The sequence below is a fragment of the Dufourea novaeangliae genome, unplaced genomic scaffold (genome assembly GCF_001272555.1).
Source record: "Dufourea novaeangliae isolate 0120121106 unplaced genomic scaffold, ASM127255v1 scaffold47, whole genome shotgun sequence".
Classification (NCBI taxonomy): domain Eukaryota; kingdom Metazoa; phylum Arthropoda; class Insecta; order Hymenoptera; family Halictidae; genus Dufourea; species Dufourea novaeangliae.
This window is the reverse complement of record NW_015373920.1, coordinates 739,056-759,495: the sequence shown is the minus strand read 5'-3', so window position 1 is coordinate 759,495 and position 20,440 is coordinate 739,056. Positions and strand designations below refer to the sequence as shown.

Genomic DNA, 20,440 nt, shown 5'->3' with positions numbered 1-20,440 from the left:
GAAGCTTTTTAACTGGCCTGAGAGCTGAGTAAAATATCTTTACGGAACTCGGTATTTTTCCATTGTCTTTATAGAATATTCTATATACACGGTAGAAAAACCAAAAGAATGGTAGGCGAGCGAAGCGCTATTTTACTCAGCTCCGAGCGTTCACAGGACAAACAGAGGGCAACAAAGTTTTCTTTTTTTTTCTTTTCTTTTTATCGAGGATGATCCTCGTTCCAGGAAGTTTCTGACGCCAGTGTTCGCAGGGAGGGTGAATGAGAGTGTAACGATTGATTGCTGGTAGGTTGTATGTCGCGCAGGTCAATTGGAAGCCAAGATGTAAGATATATTTTGTGACAGAGACGAACGAGATGAATAGAGGACGCGAAGTTAGATTAGAAGAACGTCGAAGAAGAAATCGACGGTGGAGCTCGAGAGAGAGAAACAAAATGTCTCGATTCTAGTCAAAAGCACCGAGTGGAGATACTGTGAGTGTCGGTGGTCTCGGTGTGCAATCGAAGAAAGAACGTGTGTAACGAGGGTTGGCTGTCGCGTCCGATTACATATATACGAAAATTTGTTCCGACGTTATCGACGATCCGTTTCCCACACCAACCAGTACAAATGGAATCGCGAACGGAAACCAACACACGCGCGGGATATTATTATCCGGAAGTCGATTTTCAACGTGACACTTCAACAAGTTCTTAGCGTTTTTTTTTTCTTTTCAATATTGACGATCTTACTGATTTCTTTTCTTTTTTTTTTCTCCTTTAGAAATGGATTTTAAGTATATTCACTACGAATTCCGTTTTTACAGGACGTTTCGCCAGTCCTTTTAGCTGGTTCGTTTTAAGTTTTTCTTTTTCAATTTTTGTTTTCTAACGCGTTGTTTGGAACATGCTGACGAGAAGTGTATAGTGTTTAAGATCGACTGCAAGTTTTTCTATGGTTTATCGTCCCGTCGCGGAGCTTGTTTTTCAGTTTTCATGTTTCGTTTTAACAACGATTTAACTTTGTTTCTTCTTATCGACGACGAACAACGTCTCAGCTTTATTCAACGACCCGTTTAACGTTGACCGTGAATCTTATTCGGTTTATCGTTTCGAGTTTTCTAATGTTTTCATCTTTATTTTTTTTAATAAGATCCACTTGACGCCGTGATAGCCCGGCTCGATTTTTACGGAGGATTTTAATACCAGAGATATTATCCTACCAAAAAATTCAACGGAGGGATCGATAAAGGGGACCACACACACATATATATATATATTTTTTCGTTCACTTCTTTTCATTCGCGACGAATAGTTTCTATGCGATTTTTCCTGCACAGGTGTATCGAGAGTGCTGTACTTAAGACTGAGAAGAAAAAAGTCTGAGAGAGTTTTGTTCGTGTAATATTAGTCGTTTCGGTCGTACTCGTGGCGCAATACGAAGAGGTTTTTCTCCGTTGATTTTCCGTTTCCTTTATCCAGAGAGCGCGCGCATTCTTTTCGCAGCTCGTTGTGTAATTGTATTATTGGCTTTCCGTTTCCTTTACCCTATTTTTGCGTTTTTTTTTTTTTCACAAGAGGAGAGATATTGCGAGCGAGGAGCGTGCAGCTTGTGTAGATTCGTTCTTACGTTTGCTTCCGACTGCCGCGTGCGAATTCGGCCGAGAAACCTGGTTCCTAATGTAGCATAGTTTAATTTAAGTAACATAATGTTTCCACATTCCTCCTTATATACATATGTATGTAACCACAAAATACATAAGTTATTTATCTAACAGGAGCGTGTCGATCAATCTTCCTTTTGTTATTCCATCGGGTCGAGGCCTAGAAATACGTCGCGAATATTTTCCACGGTTCATTATCAGTTTACAACTGTAAATTGTACGAAGTACAATAAAATAATCATTCGCTAGTTTCTGAATACCTATTGTAAAACGAATCAGCGAAATAATTTAAACAATCGGTTATCGCCCATGGTTGAAGTCATCCCTACTCCTCGACCGCATTCATCGTACAAACTCTGTACAGGTCTGCTCGGTTTCCACAATCTTTTGTCAAAAACGGTCAACCGAAGCTGTGAATTTTCACGAAAAATTAATGCACAAGAAGATGGACTTTCTTAAGGGAATATCGGAAGCGATTCAGAGCATCGAAGAGGGCCAAAGCGTATGGACGCCGGACGTGATTGGTCCTATTTTCCAGAGGGAGAACATCGGCTTGAGGGAGGTTAATTTCATTGTCCTTCTTCGTTTCTTAGTTTCAATCTGACGTGTTTTTGATTAACGTTCACGATCGTTCAGGTGCTGATGACCCATCGGAACGACAAGTGCATCCGTACGTTGGCGACCTTCGTGCCCGACGAGTTGATCTACGAGACAGACATCTCCCGGAAGAATTTCCGTAAATACAACGCGGTGACAGCGTTGATCAACGTCTCGCGGATCTTCAATCTTCACGAGAAATTCATGAACGCTGAGAACGGCGGTAGCTGCGCTCTATTCGAAATGTTGAACACCTATATGGGCATTATAATCGAGGGAGTGTACTACACCGAGGGGGATGTGATAAAGATCTCACGTGAGTCCTGAATAGTGAGAATATTCTCGAAATCGATCGAATGGAAAGAAGTTCGTTTTCATATCGAACAGGGGACGGACTCTTGGTATCGTGGAAGATAAGCAGAGACGAGTTCTTCTCCCGTACGATATACAACGTGATCCTGTACGCGCAGAGCATTCAGGAAGTTATTTCATCGGTGAAGAATAAACTCCAGACTCCAAAGGGTATTTATATGTTATTTTCTCTAACCTTAATCATTGCCTTGTTCTCAATTAACCGTCGACAGTGGACGTGGTAATTTCCGCGGGCGAAATAATATTTTCCGTGATCGGCGACCACGAGACGAGACATTTCGTGATCGGCGGCATGCCGATCGAGGATCTGAAACGCGCCAAGAGAATCTGTCTACCTGGGGACGTGGTGCTGGCGTCGAGCGCTTGGGAGCATTGCGCGCCCAGTCAATACGAATACGTGATCAAAGACTCGAGTAACGTGAAGGTGTGAACAGTTTGGTATACCATCCTGCTAGCCTTTGACATTCTTTAGAAATTGGAATTCTTATAGATCATCAGGATTCTCGGACCGTTGATGGATTCTACTAGTATAGATAAACAGAGTACCCAGCATGAGTTACCCGAAACGGATCCTAGGGCAAGTTTAACGGTCACTGTTGTCATCGAACCGACCGAACTCGGTCCTCCTTCCGTGGAAATCTTTCCAGTCGCCGGTGAAGTAGAGGAAGTGTGGGAGCGCGGTTCGTTGACAGTGTCCGAGGTGTCTTTGCTTCGCGGTTGTCCTCTTCAAGGTAACTGTTTGCTGATACGGTCTTAATACTGTCACACTTTTTGGGTAGAGGTCTTTTGTTCTCCCTTGCACCCAAAAACTTTAACAGCAATATGTACCGACTTATAAAACGGGATTAACTGCTTTCAGCGGCGAGAGTCTCCGTGATCGAGACGTTGAAGCGACGACTCGGTTCGCACCTGCGGACGTACATATTGAAGCCGGTGCTGAACCAGGTACGCAAGCCACGATTTGTCATAAGTAGTAAGTTGTCATAAAATTTGATAAAGTCATTCTTTAAAACAAGAACAAAAGTAGGAATTTCCATTTTCGCTTAAGTATGTTATTGATTTAAGAATAAAATAGAAAAGTCGTTGCATTCGATGAAAGTTTCGTCTTTTATTGTATTTCACAGAGGTCTAGAGTTTATAAATGCATAAAATCCGCAGTCTAGTCGTAAGGAACTGACTTCATGTCCTCTCGTTTTGCAGATCAACGCGGAATCATCGTTGGAGTATTTGACGGAAGTGAGGAAAGTCACCGTCACGTGTGTGAACGTGATCCCAAGCAAGTGTTCCGTTTACGAACTGATTTCGTTGATCGACGAGTTGTTTAACGTTTTGAACAGGTATCCCCATGGAAATATATATCTGAAGGTTTCTCACGAAATTTTTCAAGATTCTGCAAGTAATGGTTCACCTGTCGTAGCATAGTTAGACAACACGCGGGATGTATCAGCACGATGACCGTGTACAACAGGGATATTTTGTTTCACATACTGTACGGGATCGACGGATACAGTCAAGACGCGGAAGAGACGAATCCCGCGAAAAACGGTGTTGCGTCCGCGCCTGAGATCCTGAACGAGCTGAAGCGGGTCAATGGCGTGAAAACCGTCTATGTCGGCATGTCAACCGGTAATTGTGACATTGTGTTCGTTGAATTGAAAATTCAGTTTTTCTGAATTCCTTCCGCCAGGAATGGCCTTCTGCGGAGTAGTGGGTCACGCTGTCAGGAGACAATACATGGTTGTTGGTACACCCGTAGACAAGGCCAAGTCATTGATGATGGTGTCCTTCGGCAAGGTTAGTGTCTGCAAAATCTTCTTTCACTTGTTTCACTTTATCTAACGTTAGACGGCTTTGTTACAGATGTCCTGCGACTATGACACTGTCTTGTACAGTACCGTCGGCAAGGAAAAGTTCCGTTCACGAGGTGTCAAGACGCTCAAGGGATATGGAAAGGCTCACGTCTATCAAATCTTGGATACATATCTGTACGGTTGCTTTATCGAAACATGCCTATCGTTTTTCAAGTTACTGGGATGTCGTCTTTTCTCTGTAGAAAATCCGAGGAATTCCCAACGAACATCGATTACGTGTATCCTATTATTGGTCGTTCGAAAGAACTGGAATTCTTCAAGGATATCTTGGACGATATTGGAGTGGCGGAGAAAACTTATTCAGGGATGCTTATCGAGGTCATTCCTATCTTTCTTTGGAATCATCCTGTTTCTTTCTCATTATATATTAAAATCAGTTATTTTTAGGGCAGTGAGAGATCCGGCAAATCACGTCTTCTCGACGCTTTCGCTGCAATCGTTCTGGACAGGCAAATAACGTTGCTCAGGCTTCCTGTGCACGAGTCCTGCGCGGAGAAGGAGTTCTCGGTGCTGTACAACTTACTGCTACAAGTAAATAGAACGGGGTCGAAGATTCTGTTTCGTTGATAAGCTTGAAAAATGTCTACTTTTACATCTAGCTTTTCGGCGCAAAGAATACCACCACGATAGAAGAACGGGAGAGGGTTATGTTGAATGAATTCTCCGATATCCTACCCGCCAAAGATTTCTGCTATCTGAACGGCATGATGAAGGTTCAGTTTCCACTCTCGCATGAGTACTGCAACGACACCGACTGGGAACGACACATGAAGACTATCCAACTGTTTGGAATAATATTGGAAAGGGTAGATTCATCGATAACGTGTAGAGAGATTTTAGGTTTAAAACAATCTCGATCTCGATTCAGTGCGTGGAACATGTCTGCATTCTTCTCGACGACGTGCAGAACATGGACGTACTATCCTGGAAGTTTCTTTCCGTCGCTATGGACAAGGCCAACGTGATCGTCGCGATGACGTTACTGGAACCAGTCTCTTGGGACAATTTGACCCAAGTGGAGTCAGGAATTTGTCAGGACAAAAGGCTGATGAACAGATCGTTGACCGGATTGGACACCGCGCACGTTACGGCATTTGCCTGCCAGTTCTTGAACGTTCGAGCGATTCCAATCAATCTCGACAGGTAAATCGTTATAAATTTCACAAACGCTGCTACAATCCACACAATTATTCGGCTACGCTTTTTAGGATTCTGCAGCACCGCGGCAAGAACGCGATCGCCTGGTGCGAAGCGTTCCTGATGTCTACTCTACAAGTCCGAGCTTTGGAGTTCATCAATGTTTCGCCTTTGGACACAAGACTCTACGACCTCGTTTTTCCCGATGGTGCACTCGTGACTAAAATACCCGTGGATATGACACCGGACGAACTCGCGCCGCCGTTGCATTGGTCGCAAATGAGCACCGTGACCGTCTGTATACCGTCTGGGACGCAAAGGGGGTCCGTGGAGACCAATCGTGACGTTATAGGTGGTCTACAATATCATTGAAAATTTAGGTGACCAGAACACTTTACTAGTGTTTGAACGTTTCTTGTATGCTAGGTCTGAGGATCGATATGTATAACAGAATGAACTCGTACGAACAAGATTTCATTAAGTGTGCGGCGACATTGGGTAGCATTTTTATACGTAATATGATCGGAAATCTGATGATTAACGCTGCGCCGCTGTACACCTCTAAAGGAAAGTTTATTATATTTATTATATTGTCTTATGAATTTAAAAATAATAATAACCGGTGTGCGATCATTGTACCATTTTCTGTTCTTTCAGCCGTGGCAGAGATGATACGACTAAGGGTTTTAGAATGTGCGATGATCCAACGAGGACAATTTCACATGGACGAGTCGATGTTCGTTTTGTTCAAGGAACGCAGAACCTTCAGCAACATGTATCATCTGGTGACCTGTAAATGCCAACCTACCCGTTAGTAGAACAGAAATGAATTTGCCCGCGCTGATCATTCGTCGACCCGCGGTAACTTTTAATGACAGACGAAAGTTTCCCGTAAAATTATATCGCAGGTGTGTTCGCTCCAAGGAGCCTGCCTTTGCACGCGCACTGCCAGTACCTGGAATTCACTATACCCGCGTATCGCAAGCTCTTGTACAACATACTGCCAATGCACGAGAGAAAGGAGTTTCACACAAAAGCGGCGGCCATCTTCGAGCGTGACGCACGGAAATGCAGCACATGCGGCGGCGGCAGTTTCCTTGCGATTTTCTCGAACGAGCACATACAACCAGAAAAAACAGTCTGGTTTTTATTTTCTGAAATGTTCCCATTGTCCGTGTATTTTCATTTCATTGGAAAATATTCGAAATTTCCGTTTTTGTTTGTACATGCAAGGTCGAAGAGGCACCGTCGATATCGAGTATAGCGTTGCCTAGAAGAAACAGGACGTACAGTCGAATAATGAACAGGTTGGAATCGAAGAGTCGATCGAAAATGTTCTTAACGGTTAATAATGGAACAAACGATACGGAGAGAAGGCGAGAAAGCATGAGTGCCCGTAGAATCTCGATTTTGCCATCTTACGACGACGAGGGGGACATCGGTGAGGATCAGGGATCGATCGAGGAAGTTAATTATTTAACGCAGCAAAATTACCTGTTGTGTAGATGCGTTCATAAGCAATATGTTGGAGGGGCAAGATGTCGACGTTACCAAGAAAAACGACATTTCCTGGCAGAGCCGATTGAAACACATGAAGTACCTGGATTATCGTAACTGTCGATGCATCGACGTGATTGACTACCTTTACTGGAAGCTACATTATCATATCAAGAACACCAGTAACGTTTCAGTTTCGCGTTACAACATTGATTTTACGGTTATTTTCACGTTTTCGTTTTTTTCGAACTGTTTTCCAGTGGATGTCGAGAAGTTGAAGAAGTTTATGCTGGACTACAGTGCCGGCTTGCTCGAAACCGGTCAGCCGATCTACGCGATGAAATTTCTCGCGGATACGAACACGACGGTCGAAATCGCGAAGGTCAAGACGCAGCTGAACGTGGACACCACGAGCGAGGATAACTGTAAAGGATCAATATTGATTTTGACAGGTAAGTTGCTTCCCTTACAAACACAGGGCGAATTTTAGAAATATTTTTTTCAAGTAGGGAATCGTTTTCTTTCACAGGCGACGCGTTTTTTACCTGCGGAAATTACGTGCAAGCGAAGAAATACTACAAGGAGGCGGTAACACTGAAAAACGGTCCGTACTTTGGCAAGAAACAGATCTGCTACAACATAGTCATGGAGAAACTGAGACACATGTTCCAAGGTTTACCCAATTATCTTCTGCATCGGGTCCACGGTTCGGTAGCGACGAAGAAATTAGAACTTGCGATCTGTTTGCAAAGATTAGCCTCGGTCTTGATGGTTCGGAACTCTAATTAACCGACTGTATATCGATCGTCAAGTTACATTCTGACGTCAATGAAATTTTGCAGGTCACCAATGAACAGAAGATAGCAAAAGTGATGATTGTTCGAAGTTTTCGCACCGCTTTTCAGACGGTCGGCGGTTTCATTGAAAAAGCATTGGTCTATTTGACCGCTGTAGAAATCATTCGGGATGACTGTTCCTACATACGGTCTCTGGAGAAACTGATGATCCATGTCACGGAGGAGAAAACTGCTTGGAACTCCCCGGAGGAGGTGGTCATGCTGGCGAAGGTTTATCGCGTGTTGTACGAGAACAGGTGATAGTCTCATTTGCCTTACTGGATAGTGTAAATTCTTTGGAAATGAGGATTATTTTAAATGACCTGTTCGTTAAAAAAAAAAAAAAGATTGCTGGGAGGTTCGTTGCTTGAAAGCATCGATATCGGGATGAGTCTGTTGAAAATTTGCGATTGCCTCCACTATACCAGAATGAAGCTTGCTGTGTTGCCGTCTTTAATCGAAGTCATGGTAAAGAATGCGTCCCTTTCATCTCACGTTCTTGTGTTTCATCTGACAGAATCTCGATTTCAGGTTTGGACGAAGTACCTGAGCGGTGCAGTCGATTTACTCAAGCAACTGTACTTTCTTTCCCACGAAGACGTCGATAAATCCGCGATCACTTGGTATTACGCCCTCTGTTTGGAGTTGCTTCTGGATGCTGGGATGGTCTTGGAATCCTTCGAAACTTGTCGAGGATATCATTCGCAAATTACTTGTAAGATATTTCTTCTCGATTTTTAGCTCGCGTTCGAATAAATGTGTTCTTGATCAGCTTGCAAATGGATGGCTTGCGTGTCACGGGATCCGGAGAGCTTGACGCGCCTAACAACTTGCGTGATTATTTGGAAACTAAGAATGTGAGTTACATATTCGGAAAACACGGTCATTATGTAATTCGGTTAATTGACATTCATTTGCAGGAAGATACCGGTCGCGGACTACTGTATACCGACGGCCGGAGATTACATCAAAAACATCAGAAAGGTCAAATTTTCGCAGCTTCTAAATTGCGTTAAGGTACCGGGTGCATTTTAGTAGTTCAACGTTCGGTGAGCCGATGAAGTCATCGATATGCAAAACTTCGCTGTCTTTTTGCAGGGTCTCGAGTGCTACCTGTTGATACTGATTCAACAGATTAACATTAAGAAATCGAACGATGTGATGGACCGACTGCACAGCATTTATCTACTGATGCGCGCACTCCGTAAAACGCAGTCTCAAGCGAAGTTCCTGAAACCGTTTGTGTATCTGTTAGAATCGTACGTGTCGCTGATACGCGGTCGGAAGTCTGCATCAGAGGGGTATTTACAGAAATCTAAGAAATCGGCAAAGACACAGGAGAACGAAATGATTAAGTGTTGGGTCGAGCAGAACAAAAGGGTGAGTAAAACAGAATCGATCGTTTCCGTGTGTACACTGGTGAACGATTTGTTACTAGACTTGGAAATCGAATTACAACAACATGGCGCAGTACTGGATGGAACACGTGGCTCCAGATTTTACTATTTAAGCCAGGTGAATGATCAATCTTTACTTCTTAGACATTACAAACGGTAGCGTTAGGTGGAAGTAATACCAACGAATATAGTTGGGCAAACAGTAGACTAGGAATTGTAGCGAAATGTTTATTGATTAAAGGCGTATTACAGTTTTAGGTTCTAAAAGGTAAACACGACGATCCCCTCGTGTGCACGATAGTTCGTTGAAGCGAACATGTTCGTTCCCTCGGTCCATAAAGCGACCATCCAGGAGCGAGTGCGCGTTCAACCTCCAGATCGATTCTCTTAGGAAACCTCTCGCGACCGACGATTTCTAGTTACTTTTTCACGCGTCCACGATACAATTATACGTTGCGATTAATTAATTGATCTATCGGATGTGGCCGAGTACGCCAAGGACACTTACAGAAGAATTAGCAAATAGGGGAAGAAGACGAAAGACGGGGAAAAGGGGGGAGTAAGGGGAAAAAATTGCGGGAAGAAGACACTTTCTGTCGGTCGATTCTTCGGCTACGCGTGAGAATCGCGAAAGTGTCTCCTTGTTCCGCTCGTTCTGGGGACAAATTGGGACATATGCTTCTACCGCAACCCTACATCTCGCACCGCGTTCGCAATGACTCGAACGGTAAACGATGCTCGTCGTCTGTCGTTTGATTCGTTGAATTTCGTACGTGTTTGAATTTTTTCGCGAACGAGATTCTCGTTCGAGGCTAGACCGGTTAACCGGACGAAGACAAATCCATATAGGCGCGTCATGTTAATCGTTCATTTTTAATTCAAGAAAAAACGCTTGTTCGGTTAACGCAACGAATAAACCGTGTGGCGATCGTATATCACGCGTCAAATATAATTTTTCCTTTCACCGGGTGTGATGTTACACGCGTGCGGATAATTAACTCAATTCCCATCGATGATCCTCCCGATGGATACATCGTTACGATAAGCTCCTCTCCCGACCGTACATTAATATAATATACGTCCAGATAACAGTGTTCAACATCGAATTTCCCGTTTCGTTCGCCAAATAAACGACATAGAGCTTCGAAAATACGTCTCTGATTTCGTAAAACGAAGAAATAAACCGCTACGTCGCGGTGAGCCGAAGCTCGTCTCCTCGGCTTAAACTCGACGGCCCAACCCGTGTTCCGTTCCTTCGCGACTCGTTCGATTTCTTATGGGGGAAAAAAAGAGAAAGGGTGGCCTGGCGATTCGAGCGTCGAGTCGAGTCGATTTCATTGGCGTACTCGGCCATTGATGGGATGATGGCTCTCGTTTGGACATGTTGGGCTGCTGGAGATAAATGGTAAATGGGAGGGGTGGTTTTTCTTTTGTTTTGTTTGATCGAATCGTTGTGAGAAACATTTTCGTCTCCTCCGGTGGCGCTTCGTCTTCTCGGCTGGCTGGGTCTCGATCGCACGGAACAATCGACGATTTCCCGTTCATTCGTGCGAGTCGACGTCGTTGTCGATGCGACTGCTTCGTATACCGGTCTTGCCCGTCCACGGATAGATGTCCGGACACGCCTGGCAGGTCTTCATGTACCTAACGCCGCTCTTGTGCCATAGATTGCAGACTTTCGGGTTGTTGCATTTCTTCGGTCGGTCCTGATTCATCGGGCAAAACGATCAGAATGTATATCGCGATTGGTACACGACATAGATTGAGAACACGACTCGAGTGGTCGAGACTGGACCAACTTGGTCGTTAAGATTCACGATACACGTACCGGATAGTTACACCCGAACGGTTCGAAGTTGTGCAGCAACGGTAACGGGGTAGGGTTCCGGACCCATTGAATCGCTTGCCAGTTCGTCACGATCCATACATCGTCCATCGCGACTATAGTGTCGAGGAACGAGATAAAACCTTCCTTGTGATGGGGCTGGGTGAACCAGGCGGCGTGATAGAACAGTCCGAACGGCGATCTGTAAAAAATAAGTCTCTACCGTGACCAAGTTTCGACCAACGGACTATTGTCGGTGCGATCAAAGATATCAACGTACCTGTTGGTGGTGTAGTGTCTCTCGAAGTTCTTGATCAGCATCTTGTAAACACCGTCGGCGGTCGGTGGGTTGCTGCACGCGTCTCCCATCGAGCATCTACCTCCGTTCAGATCTTGCCACATCACCATAGGAACCTCCCAGAGACCTGGGTAAGACCTGGTGGGACACGGGGGTATCATGCAGTCGTGGAATAGTTTGTAGTCGAGGGTGTACGGCCAGCTGGGCGGTCGGTTCTCGTAGATCGGCATCGACGAGTCGTAGGTGAAGTTCGTGTCCCAGAGCATCTTGAACATGTTGTTTCCTCCGACCTTGTTGTTGACAGAAAGAAAGAGAAAAGAAACGTGTTACGTTCATATAATTTCGTGGTTAATTGTTTCGTTGTTGTTCGCAGAGCGAGGTTTACCGATAGGAAAGGAGCTCTCATTCCCCTGACGTCCTCCAGCTTGACGCCTCCATAGGCCGAGAGGATTTCACGTTGTCCGGCAACTTCTCGCGCCCACTTTCGCTGGGAGAACTGCTCGCCGAAACTGTGCCTGTTACCAGCATTTATTATACCGTCGGTTGTTCGAGTGAGGAGAAGATAAGCGATCCGCGGGGCCAGAATCCAGGAAATTCGATCATCTAGTTAAAACGATACGCTCGATCGACGACTCGGTTTCATCGAACAAACGCATCCGCAACTTTGGGCACACGATCGTTACGAAATCCCTTATTTTTAGGGTCGAACCGTTAATCCTCGAGTCCAGGAAACCGACGATTTTCCATACCGTGCCCCCTCATCCGTCTTCAACCGGTTGCATGAGTGATCGTGCCGAAGAAAATTGCGGTAAATCGTGGTTTCCAGTACCCGTATCGTGCCCGTGAACGATTCTTGGGTATTACAGTTCGCGAACGGTTGCTTCTCGATTAATAACACACTGTTTTTCCGTTTGTTCGTAACCGGTTCTCGACTCGCCCCGCTGTTCTGATCCTTTCCTACATTCTGGCCCGCGGCGTGCTGCTAAAGCGGCGATTTCTGACCGATCAAGCGGATGATGGTGCGGCGTTCAATCGAGCCGACTGTATCAAGCCTGGGCATTAGAGTTGCTAATTGATCGGCGTAGCGACAGAGCGTGAACGGCTATGATCGAACGCTAATTAAGCGTTTCGCGATTGCTCAATGGTAAATGGAATCGTGATTAATGATCGAGAATATGGTGGGCCTAGGGTAACGCGATGCTTCGTTGACCCTAACGAATCCGCGCGTACACGTTCCCGGTGCGGATCAAGTTTCTTTCTGTTTCGATCGCAACGGATTGAACTGCGAATCGAAACGCGATTTTTCGATTCCCCGTGAATGGAATTGTCGTGGCTGCAAGTTGTTTTGTCAGTCGGGTATGTACTTACGAGACCGTGTGGGAGGCAATCTCATGGCCGGCGGCATAGAGATTTTGAACCTGGCTGTAGTCGGTCCACTCGTGAGAGACGTAGAATGTCGACGAGATGGGACAGCCGTTCGGGTTTTTTCGTCCCTTCTCGAATAGGTCCGTGTAGAGACCCTTGTTCAGGTCGTTCACCGAATCGTCGAACGTCAGCAGAACGATTTGCGGTATCTCCTCCGGCAGGTAGTCGCCTGTTTCGGGATCGTTTCCGGGATCGAGCAGGAGGAAGAGGGACGGAGGGGGTTGTGGAATAAATGGGTCATCGTGGGACGGTGTGTTTTCAGTGTCGTTCGAGTGTCCGTATCGCATCAATGTGTTTTCATTTTCCGGTGCGTGTTAACGAATTACGTGTATACGGTAAAAGAGTTTTTTTTTTGTGTTCCAGTGAACGATGATCGAGTGTAGCATGTACGAATGTTCGTTAACAGTGTTCCAGCGAATTAGTGTGTGGTGCGTGATGGGAATGCGAGGGATGACCAAGTGATTGCGAACAGAGAGAGAGAGAGAGAGAGAGAGAGAGAGAATAGCAGAGAGAAAGAGAGAGAGAGAAAAGAGAAAAGTTGCGGTTAGTACGCGTCATTAGTATACGGCACAGGTGCGTCACGCAGCTGGTGAAACCGCCTTCTCGCGACCCGTGTCATCGTTCATCTCCGATCGCGCGCCTCGTTTCACCAGCCGCGCGGCGCAACGCAATTTCAATTTTATCACGATCCTTTCGACGTTTCCTCTAATTGCGTGGCTCTGCCCCTCCCTCGAGTAAATACCATCGGAACGGAAGCGGCCGGGCAATTTGCTCCGGAACAAGACGTTGCCCCTGCGAACGCCTCCGATATGCGATTCAACGGGAGACTCTGGCGACGATATCATCGAATCCTTTCTTCGACGGCCGTTCTCAGGCCTTCGTGAACAATACACCAGGGAGATAAATTTTACTTTTAGATTAGTTCGATCTTCCTTACTTCCGTGGTTTTTACTCCAATCATTATTGTCTACTTTCGATGGAAATCGTTCGTTCCACTTTAGCCTAGCGAAATCAGAGGAATCGTCGAGGCAAACGCGAAGTCTTCTCCGTTCTCGAGGCTACACCTCGAGAACGGGGATTTGATCGGCCATAGGCGACCGAGCGGAAGTCGTGCGTCCAGAGGGAGACAGAGACCAAAACGTTAGTCGAAAGTGATGCACAGGCGATGACGTTCGATGAGCAAATACGTTTTTTTTTCTTTGCTCGCGCATAGAACGAACATTAGCGGCGGGATGCGAGTTGCGACAGTTTTTTCTCCCCTTTTCCACCCCCCACCGTTCTCCGAAACCGTTTATTGTGAACTTACGAGACCGTGTGCGATGCCAGCTCGTGGCCGTCCGCGTACAGGTTTTGCACCTGGCTATAATCGGTCCATTCGTGCGACACATAGAACGTGGCCGTGATCGGGCAACCGTTCGGATTCTTACGGCCGTTCTCGAACAGATCGGCGTACAATGGTTTGTTTAGATCGTTCACGGCATCGTCGAACGTCAATAGAACGATCTGCGGCGTCTGCTCCGCCGGGATACCACCTGGATACACGAGATCGTTTTTTGCGAATCAACCGACGCTTTCGCCGCGTTTCGAGACAGTCCCTGTTGATCTCTGGAGCTGACTTTTCTCGAAATTCGGAATTTTTACAAAATTCGATTCCCGGTGCGCAAATTATCGCGAGACACGCGAGTCCCTGATAACACGAGGATGTATTGAATTGCACGCGAACGCCGACTATCTTGAAACGCGGCATCTTGGTGCGTCGCGGAGGACAGAATCGCGGGTTGTTTATCCATTGCTCAATTAGAAACGAAACGTAGGCAGAGAGTCACCCGACGCCGCGTGATCCTTCCGGATGATTTATTGCGCGGTGTGCGGTTGCACAATCCATTCTAGACGCAGGAACAACCGGCTAAGGCCGTATTAATGGCTTACGGAACACATGCTCGCCCGCGGGAAATATTATTATCGTGACTCGACGTACGAGCGCTGATCCGTTCATACCGACGAATTCAATGCTAACTTGGTGTTGCGTTTAGTACCGGATGTAATCAATACGGTTAACGTTAATCAAACTGATAAAATCGATTCCTAGAAAAGGAAAATGACAAACGAGTAGTGGGTGGGTTGATGGCGATACGATTTAATTCTATCGGTATTATCCGATGTTAAGTATCGATAGTGGAAGATATCGTCGCATTAAATATCGATACTGTATCGCCCATCACTAGTGAAACCGAATTCTCGGCTGGAAGACCGTTGGTACCGGTTGAACGGAAGCCGGGTACGATTCCTTCCGATTCTCGTCACGCGAAAGACCTTTCGATTTCGAGGAGTCTAGAGGAGGCGCACGTGCCGCAAGTCCCCGGGCCGGCAAAGCGGATCTGTTTCACTTTCGAGGGGACTGTACGATGGTTACGCGTAACGTTTTAGAATCGGAGAAAGTCACAGTTGGTGGCTGCTAAACCGATCGACCGAACTTAACATTCGCGTCGCGGTGGCTCGCTTGCGTCACTCGCTGCCCACGTCCCGTCCTTTTCGACGACACCTATGCACATGGGTACCGTTTTTTCCTGTACCCCCCGCCCCTTTCTCTCAGATCGAATCTTCGATATTTGTCACCTCTCCTGGGACGTCTTTGGATAAATCGAACGATGTAATGATCGCGCAACGACCGAACTTACCTGGAATGTCAGCGCCTCCGCAGCTGCAATCCGGAATCAGGCAAACGTCCTTGCGACATTTTGCCGCCGGTTTGTCGACCTGCGGGGTCGGGTAGATCGGTAACGGCCTCAACGGCGGGTACCTGTAGATGTCGACGAACTCCTGCGCCTTCGACACGATCTCCGTGGACGGTTTCAAGGTCGGTCGCGATCGCCTGAAGCCCCCAAACACACCGATTGGTAAATATACAGAGAGTTGTTCGCCAAGAAGAAATGTGGACGTTCGCGGAAATACACGATATCGTTTCGCGACAGTACGATTTCACCTTTCTTTCGTCGCGAACGATCGGGCGATTATCCGCAATTGATTGAATTTCCGAGATATCATATAGCCATACCTGATCGTATTTTATATTTTTTTTTTTTTGCGATGTTTTTCCTACCGATCGACGGATAATTGTTCGGGTAAATGTAACAGCGCGCGGATCGTGCGGCTTGCGCGCGCAATTAACTTTCTAGCTGCATTAATTTCGATGGCCACGTTCGTTCACCTCGAGACGCGACACTCGGGGAGGATGGTCTTCAAGATAGTGACGCTTTTCTTGGGCAGGGATTTAACCGACCAAAGCACCGAACCGCGAAAAGGAATTCCATGGAGGAAGCTGCAACGTTGGTCTAGTATATATACTTAAGTAGTTCACCGATTAATTGTTAAAACAAGAAAATCCAAAGAAACCAGCAGAAACGTGGTTCTACTTTCTAGCGGCTACATTCAAATAAGATAAACACGCGCGACAAACTGTTCTCAGTTGAGAACGTCTCTCGATCGAGAGAGAATCGTAGTTTCCCCGGAATATCGCGTGTCCTTGTCACGCGGGATGGAAAGGATCGAGACGGTGATTTTCTACTCACGGTGGTGCCGTTCCACGATGAATCTGTTGCGGGCGTCCTCGGCTGGAAAGAAAAAACAGGAAAGGATTGAAGATAACGCGAGGCGTCGAGAGATCGCGATCGTAGCGGGCTTTAGCGAGGGGGGTGAAGGGGAAAAAGAGGAACGAAAAATCGACGGAGTTTCCGGCGGGTGTTCGAGCAAAAGGAAAATGTGCCCGCGTCTGCCGCGAGAGAAAGCGGGCGCTTCGTTTTACGGAATACACACAGGTATACATATGATAGCAGCGAAATCGGGTCTTGGTCGACTGGGACGCGGCAAGGCCGTTCCTTTGCTCTCGGTACCGGAAGTCGAATAACACCAACGACATCGATAATTAACGTCTCTGTGTACAGGTCTAATAATTAGTCACCTTGATGTTTTTCGAATAGTAGGTACCCTGTACAACAAACCGATCACGTGAAATTTATTTCCAAAGTACAAAAACTGGTGCGAACTGAATATTCATCTCCTGGCGAATTTATTCGAACGGTGCAGGAAAGTGATCGGACGAATGGGTTAACGAGTCGGGTTAGACGCGAGAGATCGTTACCTTTTATTCATCTTTTTTTTTGTGTTTCTTCAACCAAGCGTTTCGTAACAGTTTAGAAGTGAGAATTCCTTTTTATGCGAGGAACCGACACGGTAGAATAATAACGATCGAACGGGTGTCTTTTTGATTCTTGCGGGTCTACGCGCCAGCTACCCGGGTTGCGTAACCGAAACGGAAAAACTGTGTAAGGTGGACGACGACGTACCTGGGTGCGTTGACCGTGTAAGGCCTGCTGGTGGTGGTCGGCGGCTGCGTTGTGGTCGTCAACGGAATGAACGTGTCCACGATCGCGTTCGGTGTGGTCACGTGGACGACGGGGTGGCTGAGCACGTTAGGCCTGCGGACACCGCGACTCTTAATTAATAAATTGTCGAGTAACTGGCTACGATTCCGCGAACAGTGGACTTTCATCGGCGAAAGACCGTGGTCTCGCGGGACAAATAGGGTGGACACACCACTAAATGAAACGAGTAAATTTAATTATTTAAATAAGCAAATGATTAGATATTAATTTGTTCTTCAATTCCTTATTTTATATGCAAACAACAAAATCTCTTTAGTGTTCGTTCATTGGTGCGTTTAGTTTTTAATGTTGATTAGATCGATAACCTCGCGCGACGGTTTACGTAAGCGCGTGTTTGCACGCTCCTCGATTTCGATCGAATGTCGGGGTGAAACGACCGCAGTCATCGCGAAGATGTCTCGGGATTGTTCACGAGAAACGTAATTCACGAGAATAACCACGCTGAGAGTCATCGATGAAAGCTCAAGGCGATAACGCAATTAACACGGTAATATTCTCATCTCGAGGAGCAAACGCGAAGGTTACTTCTGTTTCTCGATCACTCCCAACATCTTTGACGGTGATCGTCATCTTGAGGTCGAGATCATTCTTAGATCAATGGGAAATTTCTCACCTGAATGCCTGGCCGTCGTTAATCCGGAACTTGTTTTTGTTGAGCTGAGCCTAGAGATCGGGCGCGTGGAAACAGAAAAAGGAAATTGTAATTCATGACATTTTCGTTCGATCGGACTGAAAAATCCATTCGTATTTACCTGATTCTCGTAGATGTCGTAGTCTTGCACGGTGACGTCCTGATTCAGATTATACTTGTCCGCCTCGTTCACCGCGACTTTCTTCGGCTTTTGGTACTGCTTCGTGTTCACCTCGCTGATCTTGACGCTCGGTTGAACCGGGACCGATTGGTTCACGGTGTACTGATTGTAATCTAGCCGAGAAAGGATGAATCACTCGTACACGTCTCGGTATCCCTGAACTTGAATCCTCCGGAGGATAGGATTTCACGCGAGAACGACACGAACACGCGATTGGACGCGTGTTTTAATTAACGATTAAAATTATAATTCTTCTCGAGAAGCAGGAAACGTGGGGGAAACATCGTTAGGTTACTCACCATCGTCTTTGTAAATGGACACGTCGTCGTCGTAGATCGTGTAATATGGGTAACTCTGGTCCGGGTCGTTGTAATACGACTTGGAGATTACTGGGGAGGCTGTGGACGCCAAGATCTTTGCGACTCTCGGCGACTCCGAGGATGGCACTTGAGTCCTGCGACGTTAAACACACTTTTAAAGACATTATCTTTCGATGTGTTTTCTATCGGGCGGGAAAAGATCAACGTCAGAAACACAAAATAACACTTCGATGGCGGGAGGGATTTTGTGCTTGCAAATATACAAAAATATGTAGAAACTATTACTTAACTTTTATTTGTCAAACTTTACATGTAGAAAAAGCGATTTTTCCCTATTTTTTTTTTATTGTTCTAATTCTTATTTAAGAAAAACGTACTACTACATCAACCACTCTTAGATTTTGCTTTTGGGGAAGACGTACTATTACAACATCCGACATCAAAGTGTTAAGAAAGGTAGCAAACCAGGTGTTATCACCAGTGATCTTCGCAATGCTATCCGATGGATCTGCGTTACGCAAGCGCGAGACAGCCGTGTCGGACGAATTACAGGGGCCCATGACGGACGAAAGGGAAATCGAACAGAAAAAAAAGTTGAGGCGTGTGTGGTGCTAGTAGATCGGTCAGTTTTTTTTATCAAGTCGACTTTACGCACCTGTAGTGAGCCTCCGTTTGGGCGCGCGTGCTCTCCTTCTCACGTTCCTGCTTGACATTAATTGAGAGATTAATCCCTGACAGGCTCTCGTTTAAATCGGGGCTCGAAAACTATACCCTACCGGCCAAAAGTGTCGGGCCAGGTTCGATAATTAAAAACAGATAAAAACATTATTCTACAAAGATATAATAATACTTTCGACGATACAATTTGCGCAGGCGTTGAGGCCAAGGCTATGACGATAGAACTTAGTATGGAGGGGGCTTTGAACTCATTGCCATTTTACTCCCCTACAGCCCCGACCATGGCAATATAGTTAGAATCCACTGTACCATTGGCCGGTAGTGTACCCGAATTGGTATCCCTCGAAATGACAGAGCACTTACCGCGATCACGTTCCTTCGAAAACCATCTCTATCTCGCTGCACCTGACCGATCGTCGACGGTTGACCTCTGTAGACACGTTGCTGTCTGTCGCTCTCGACCTCTGACGCGGGCTCGTACTCATCTTCGTGGTAATTCCTGGCCTGTTGTCTCTGACGGATCTGTTTCTCGGTTATCTGCAGGATGGGCGTCGGGGTGGTCGTGATCGGTTGCCTTTGAATGGGACGTTGTTGGTGTTGTTGGACCGTTGGCTCGCGTCGTTGGTGCTCCCGGATATGTTGTTGGGACCGTTGCGAAGGCGGCGGTTGTTGCTGTTGTTGTTGCTGCTCCTGCAGGCTCTCGATCTTCGCCGATCTGGCGCGGTTTCGAGGGGAACGATTGCGTCAGGATTAATTATCGAGGGGGCCGTGGCGGGACGGTTGTTTCGCGGGCTGTGCCAGACCTCGGAAACCTCTGGGATTTCGCAAATCACCGTGTCGATCCGTGGTCGAATCAATTGCGACGGGGAAAATCTTATTTATTGTAATATCTGTTATTCGAGTGTACATTAGGCGAAGTTACGACCGTTATAATAAATTATTAGAGTGGGAATACGGTTAATTTTCTCGAACAAAGTAACTGAGCTTTGATTTCGCAACCAGGAACCGAACGAAATCGGACCAGATTGGTCTCGAGTGTTCACCGATCGGACCCACAGTCCCGTCGAACTAGTTTCGCGAAAACATGTCGCTCGGAATGGCAAGGACGTCGTCGGACCGGGCCAAGCCGGTGGACGCGTCTAGACGGAACAGAACCGAGTCGCGGCTAGGTTGGGTAACCGACTTCTTTCCCCGATTACACTCGCGCACAATACATTAATGAGCGAACGGCGACCGCTGCTCCGTTGCTTAACTTTGTCTTGCACAAGGAGACTCGCGTTCCCGGTTCCGA

At 46.4% G+C, this 20,440-nt stretch overlaps 2 protein-coding genes across 2 annotated transcripts in view; one reads left to right on the top strand and one right to left on the bottom strand.

The window, feature by feature from the left end:
- Positions 1 to 2,087: 2,087 nt before the first annotated feature.
- LOC107194460 (adenylate cyclase type 10-like) lies at positions 2,088 to 9,462 on the top strand. The gene is made up of 29 exons (XM_015584083.1): positions 2,088 to 2,204; positions 2,279 to 2,555; positions 2,627 to 2,761; positions 2,824 to 3,035; positions 3,102 to 3,342; positions 3,471 to 3,556; positions 3,812 to 3,948; positions 4,029 to 4,237; positions 4,299 to 4,405; positions 4,472 to 4,596; positions 4,665 to 4,800; positions 4,870 to 5,013; positions 5,082 to 5,288; positions 5,351 to 5,625; positions 5,691 to 5,917; positions 6,046 to 6,161; positions 6,288 to 6,429; positions 6,528 to 6,757; positions 6,853 to 7,060; positions 7,125 to 7,298; positions 7,377 to 7,568; positions 7,646 to 7,887; positions 7,959 to 8,209; positions 8,300 to 8,420; positions 8,484 to 8,667; positions 8,725 to 8,809; positions 8,873 to 8,969; positions 9,051 to 9,332; positions 9,391 to 9,462. The coding sequence occupies exons 1-29, from the start codon at positions 2,088 to 2,090 to the stop codon at positions 9,460 to 9,462; spliced, it is 5,031 nt and encodes a 1,676-aa protein (XP_015439569.1).
- Positions 9,463 to 10,633: 1,171 nt separating this feature from the next.
- LOC107194459 overlaps positions 10,634 to 20,440 on the bottom strand; it is a 49,664-nt gene continuing 39,857 nt past the window's right edge. Inside the window, exons 4-17 of the mRNA XM_015584082.1 lie at positions 19,799 to 19,864; positions 19,513 to 19,723; positions 19,127 to 19,173; positions 18,451 to 18,605; positions 18,092 to 18,264; positions 17,953 to 18,002; positions 17,241 to 17,372; positions 16,467 to 16,508; positions 15,576 to 15,769; positions 14,204 to 14,429; positions 11,858 to 11,987; positions 11,455 to 11,762; positions 11,178 to 11,376; positions 10,634 to 11,055 (exon numbers count right to left, since the gene is read on the bottom strand). Of these exons, the coding sequence (XP_015439568.1) occupies positions 10,891 to 11,055; positions 11,178 to 11,376; positions 11,455 to 11,762; positions 11,858 to 11,987; positions 14,204 to 14,429; positions 15,576 to 15,769; positions 16,467 to 16,508; positions 17,241 to 17,372; positions 17,953 to 18,002; positions 18,092 to 18,264; positions 18,451 to 18,605; positions 19,127 to 19,173; positions 19,513 to 19,723; positions 19,799 to 19,864 (2,098 nt within the window). The 3' untranslated portion in view covers positions 10,634 to 10,890. The remainder of the gene's footprint in view (positions 11,056 to 11,177; positions 11,377 to 11,454; positions 11,763 to 11,857; positions 11,988 to 14,203; positions 14,430 to 15,575; positions 15,770 to 16,466; positions 16,509 to 17,240; positions 17,373 to 17,952; positions 18,003 to 18,091; positions 18,265 to 18,450; positions 18,606 to 19,126; positions 19,174 to 19,512; positions 19,724 to 19,798; positions 19,865 to 20,440) is intronic.

Excerpts from the sequence above, each read along its gene's own strand:
- LOC107194460 (XM_015584083.1), top strand. The coding sequence starts at position 2,088 with ATGGACTTTCTTAAGGGAATATCGGAAGCGATTCAGAGCATCGAAGAG. Across the intron at positions 4,406-4,471 it reads TGATGGTGTCCTTCGGCAAG|ATGTCCTGCGACTATGACAC; the intron begins GTTAGTGTCTGC and ends GCTTTGTTACAG. Across the intron at positions 5,014-5,081 it reads TGTACAACTTACTGCTACAA|CTTTTCGGCGCAAAGAATAC; the intron begins GTAAATAGAACG and ends TTTTACATCTAG.